A 6000-nucleotide genomic window follows, 5' to 3' on the forward strand; every position below is an offset into this window, starting at 1 on the left:
CCGGAGTTAAATAATTATAAATAACTTTAAATGATTACAATAATACTACTAACTAAGGTTGGGTATGTGTAACAGAATTAAATAATTACTATAATGATAGTAGTAATAATATTATTAATGATATGAATATAAATGAAAATAATAATAATACAATAAATAAAAGAATAATTAATTTAATAATGATTAATGATAGGGTGTCACATGAGGGGTCACGTGGTGGGGTCATATGGAGGTCACGGTAGGGGTCAATGATACGGTGTCACATGAGGGTCACGTGGTGGGGTCACATGAGGGGTCAATGATACGGTGTCACATGAGGGTCACGTGACGATCATGTGATCACCTAAAAGGTCAATTAAAAAATAAGCCCCGCCCCTTTTTAATCGCCCCGCCCACTTTTAATCCATCAAAATCGGATTAAAAAGTGACATGAGGTGTACCCCTTATGTCTCTAACATGGCTAGAGAAATGTGTTTAAATTGTTTCTCTCTCTATATTACACGCCTCTTTTGATGTTATTTTAACTCCTCCTGAACATTTTTACTGCTTGGATTGTAGAGCAAATGTTTTAAATATAGTTTCAGGGGGATTTTTTTTTAATCATCTTCCAATGCCTTTAGCTCAATTTCAGAGTAGCAGTTTAATATGCTGTAGGTTCTGTATAGTGAAGGAGTGGGTGGTTCAAACACTGCATTAGCCATTTTATTCCTGGTGATCCTGGTGCGTTTTTTTTTTATTATTATTATTTTCCAGCGGAAACACATCACAGGCCATGCAAAGCAATTCCTTTAACGTGTCCAGCGTAATTCAGATGCAAGCGGAGATTAATGAGGACTTAATGAAGAAGCGAGTGTCACATCAAGGCTTTACTGCGGGCTGACCATCTGCTCTGCAGTGACACAAACAAAAAAGACACGTGCCGATGCTCTCTGCTGAGGCAACGCCCCCACACATCTCTCCAGAGCATGGCTCTCTGGCCTCCAGCATATGATCTCTGATTCTTTTTGCTGGCATTCCCATTTTACTCCCCACTGTCAAGTGAAACACGGTGCATGTAGAACTTTTGCACCAGGTGGGATTTCATCTGCGGTTTTAAGGTTCAAAAATTGGTGAAGCTTTCTTTGCACACCTTGTACCTCTTTCTGGCCATTTATTTTATATCCCAAATCTGTTGTTTTAAATATGAATCTTAAAAACAGATTACATTAAATTTGTATTAATCTTTATACTTTGCTTGATCGTCAACTAAAGCAAAACTGACTCTAAGACGAATGTTATTCGTATTAAGACCTACTTAATATGCAGGTACACAAAGGAATATATAATTATATTATACAGTACATTGCCTCTTTTAAAATATGCATAAAATGGGATGATGGATGTGGTGTCAACAAGAAGCCTTCATAACTTCAGAGTAAAAGTAGCAATAAAACTAATGAAAAACGGAATAAATGCATTTGAAAAAATAAGCATGTGCAACGAGGCTTTTAAGATATGATAATTATCCAAAGACGTTAATGTACAAGTGGCTCTCACCATTCACATAATGCTTACCACACTTAAAGGTTCATTATTTTGAGGAAGACGTGGACCGTCTAGCTTAGGACATTTAAGTGCTTTAGTATATAAACAGAACCCTTACGTACGTCTTAAATTACCATTATTACTCTATCCTTCCCTGGCATGTCTTTTTGATCAGCCCCTGGTTTTAAAGCACCGTAGCTTCTAAAAAGGCCCAATCTGCCCCTAAAGCAAAAGCGAGTTTAATATTTTTTTTTTCTTTGTTAGAGATGTATTAAATTTTTACTGGGTAAACAATAAGCTAATAGGCTAGAGTTTTTTTACAGCCCTTTTACACTCAAGCTGTAAATGTAGTTCCCTATGTGTTTGGGAGGTTGTGGTAACATGAAATGTCTGGAGCTTAATCAAAGAGGAGTTGATGACTTTTTACTTTATTTTGCGAAAAATAATCAAGAGGTATCTTGGTGTCTTGTACACAAGTGGTGGTAAAATTAAACGGAAGATTGACAGATGGATTTGGGCTTTGTCTGTGGTAATGTCGGCTCCGCTCCGGTCTGCTGTGGTGAAGAAAGAGCTGAGCCAAAAAGCAAAGCTCTTCAGCTATGGTCATGAGGTATGAATCGTGACTGAAAGAACAAGATCCCGGATGCAAGCAGTTGAAATAAGCTTCCTTTGGATAGTAGGGGTAGGGTGAGGAGCTCCGTTATCGGGGGAGCTCAAAGTAGAGCCACTGCTTTTCATCATGAAAGGAGTCAGGGAGAGTAGTGCATACTGATTTCCATGTACAAGAGACATGAGCATGGCGTGTTTGCTGCATTTTATAGGAGAGCATCTATTGGGTGTTTTACCTGCTTGGTAAGGCCCTTTTTTGTTGCATCCAGAGTAGAGGCAGGAACCTGTGTTCTTAACAGTTGCCAGGGCCAAAAAACGTTATAGTAAATTAAGCTACTAAGAGTGTTGTAACCCCATTACGAACATGATGAGATTGCAAACCTGGCATGAGGCCAGAGAGGCAACTACTGCTTCAGATTGTGACGACCAAACCCTCCAGCTGGGATATACATCATGGATAAGCTATCAAAGCTATTATTTAGAATCTAAATATTCTCCCACCATTATATTGAGCAACCACGCTATCATAACAGATGCTTTATGTGCAAAAAACAATTAAGAAACTCCTGCTGCACACGTAATGAGGTTTCACTGCATTCCCGATGCACCCCAGAAGACCTCTTCAGGGCCCTTCAGAGACCATCCAACCTGGGTGATTTTTCATGTTGTGGGGTGGTTTTAAAAATACCTGTATGAAGAAAGGGGGGGGGGTTGCTGCTTATTTTTTAACACCAATTTGAAAAGGTCTTTTCATGAGGTACTGAAGCTGTTTAATTTCCAGGAAACGCCTTGTCGCAGACACTGTTAAAAGCTGAAATGGGAGTTAATTTAAAGGACGTGAAGGTTTGGGAATTAGGTTACGATAACATAATGTCAACATGCATCGAATGCAGATGTTAGAGAGTAAAAACTTCTAAAGGGAGCTTGCAGAAGAAAGAAATGTCTGAATTGCTATTTATGACTTTGGGAGTTAATAAGCTCAAAACGTCATGAAGGATAATGCCAGATGGTCTAAATCTAACCACTGTAAGCGCGTTTCCACGCATCTCTGTAGCGTTGCAGAAATGTGTGCAAGAAGAATATTTACTGAAGACAATAAACACGATGTCAGCAAGATTTGGCGGTAACGCCTAAAAAACAAAGCATTTATTCTGAAAACAGCAGTATATATGTATATATATATATATATATATATATATATATATATATATATATATATATATATATATATATATATAGCTAGACAGACAGACAGACAGACAGACAGACAGACAGACAGACAGATAGACAGATAGATAGATAGATAGATAGATAGATAGATAGATAGATAGATAGATAGATAGATAGATAGATAGATAGATAGATAGATAGATAGATAGATAGATAGATAGATAGATAGATAGATAGATAGATAGATTCTACCCTAAATTAAAAATAGTTGGTGCGATAATTTGTGGCTCTCTAAAATGTCTTAGCAAAAAAGGAAAAAAAAATAGATTTAAAATATAAATAAATAAGAATGTAATTGCTTTCTTGTTTTTAATGTAGCTATTTAGCTGCAGCTCTGGAGCTTAATGGATTCCCGGCTATTTACCATGATGACCTCCCCTTCTCAATGCATTGGTTATTGAGTTTGTGCAGCACAGCAATGAGTAAGAATAAAAACCACACACTCACCCCTTTCAGCTGCTGAGCCCCAGTGATGTGTTGAAAGACTCTGTCAATCTCCTGCTCGATCCGCCTGGCCCAGTGCATTATCCTGCGGATAAACATCAGAGGGTGACTGTCACAGAAAAAAGTCAGATTACCAGGATACATGTGTGCTTGTGTGCTGGTGGCTCCCAGGAATGACATAGGAGTGCTGACTCAGAGAAAAAAGTCACACATGCAAGGACTGATATACATACACACATTTTTTAATGTGCCTCATTTATCCAAATCTAAGACATACAAATGTCTCCAGGGGGGGTATTGATTTTTTGTAAGTCCTCAGAATTTAAATCAAGGTATATTGACTCAAATACTAAAAATATGCTGCTACAATTAATGAACAATTAACAGGGGATTAATAAGCATGCCGGAGGTTAACAGTAAAGTTAAAGGAATTGTGTTTTATTCACCAAATCAGAACTTAATAAGCTAAGCTCAGATGTAAAAATAAAAACATTTACAAATGAAATACAGAAACAGATGTATCAGTGTTTCAGTTTTTGTGTGTGAATAGTTAAAGAAAAATAGTATAGTACAGAAGTTTCTCACAATGTTCGCAAAATAGATTGAATAAATAGTAGGTCACGAAAGAACCCAGAACAACAGCTAAAGTGCTGCAGGCCTTACTTGTCTCAGTTAAGGTCAGATTTCAACATTTAACAATATGAAAGAGACTGAACTAAAACGGCATAAATGGGAGAGTTCCGGGGCCAATCCCCAAGTTTACCAAAGATCATCACTTCGGGAAGATATTCTGGAAACTGATAGGACAAGAGAAGAAATGTGAGGTTGTTGTCCTGTTACACATTACATTAAATTTAAAAAAAGAACATCATCAGTCCAACATGGTGGTGATAGTCTGGTACTCTGGTAGCTGTGCTCCTTCAGTACTAGGAAGGCTTGCTGTAATTGATATAAGCATAAACTCTGCTCACCTAGCACACCAAGTCCACCCCCGAGTGGCTCAGAAAATCATCAGAAAATGTGTTTTGGCCTAGTCAAAGTTAAAACTTAAATCTTAAAAACTTAAAACAAAAGACTCAGCCAGTTATCGCATATGTTTGATAGCAGTTCTTGCTCTGAAGGGACGCATAACCAGTTGTTTCCACACAGGGAAAGTTTGGTTTGGGTAAATTGTTTTTTCACTTTATGAATGAAATCATCATTTTAAAATTGATTTTTCTTTATTTACCCAGGATATATTTGATACGAAAATGGTGTGATAATACAAAACATGTAAGTGTGACAACCCACACAAACGGATGAGGTATTTTATTATAGTTAAACATACAAAAATTAGTTCATGAGGCAAAAGGGAAGAACTGTGCAGCAGCAAATTATTTGATATACATAACAGTCTTCAAAGAAATGAAAAACAGGGTCTCACATTTCTTAAACAATACTTTACATATTTCTAAAGCAGGAATTTTGCGAATTAAATATGAGTAGTCAATGTCTTACTTGTTTAAACAGTAGAAAGAAAGGTTTCAATTTGCAAATCAGAGCAATTCTCATGAGGGACTAAAGCACACTGCAATTCAAAACAGCCCAAGTTAAAAGTGTGTTTCTGACATGTAAAGCAACTCAAATTTCAGAAAAATGCCTCAAAGATTGTCTTTTGTATGAAATTGTTCTGTGGACTGGATAACTTAGCATTGCCTTTTTTTTTTTTTTTTTTGCTGCATGGTGTTCCATGAAAAACATGTTCTAATACAGACAAATCATTGGTGAAAGAAATTACAGAGAAGTATCCGATTAGACAGTTTCCTCAAAAGAAGGTCCTGCTTTTGATTTCAGATGGGGCGTCTCTGTGGACAGTTTGCAGGTACAATTTCTCTGGGCAGTCCAGCTCCCGGAAACAGTGCAAAAACTTGCCTGTTAGGTTGATAGGCCACTCTAAACTGAACCATGTGAGTGTTTGACTGCAAAAGACACTATGGAATTGCTGAGTCTTGAGTTTTTTTTTTACTTGGCATATATGGGTTCTTTGATCACTCTAATTATATGCTATATACTGCAGGAACATATTGGCTACTCATAACTACACCATACAACCCCACCTAAAAAAAGATGAGCCCTCCCTTTAATGACACATGTAACCAACCAGTTACTGGTCGCATCAAACCAGGGCCTTGCAGAGACCCAAAGTCATCTCAC

At 37.3% G+C, this 6000-nt stretch overlaps 1 protein-coding gene across 1 annotated transcript in view; it reads right to left on the reverse strand.

The window, feature by feature from the left end:
• LOC105933228 (voltage-dependent calcium channel subunit alpha-2/delta-2) overlaps positions 1–3912 on the reverse strand; it is a 55976-nt gene extending 52064 nt beyond the window's left edge. The window contains 1 exon segment of the mRNA XM_036124685.1: positions 3811–3912. Coding sequence (XP_035980578.1) covers positions 3811–3906 — 96 coding nt within the window. The 5' untranslated portion in view covers positions 3907–3912.
• Between the last annotated feature and the right edge of the window lie 2088 nt (positions 3913–6000).

Source organism: Fundulus heteroclitus, chromosome 20, assembly GCF_011125445.2.
Source record: "Fundulus heteroclitus isolate FHET01 chromosome 20, MU-UCD_Fhet_4.1, whole genome shotgun sequence".
NCBI classification, from domain to species: Eukaryota; Metazoa; Chordata; class Actinopteri; order Cyprinodontiformes; family Fundulidae; genus Fundulus; species Fundulus heteroclitus.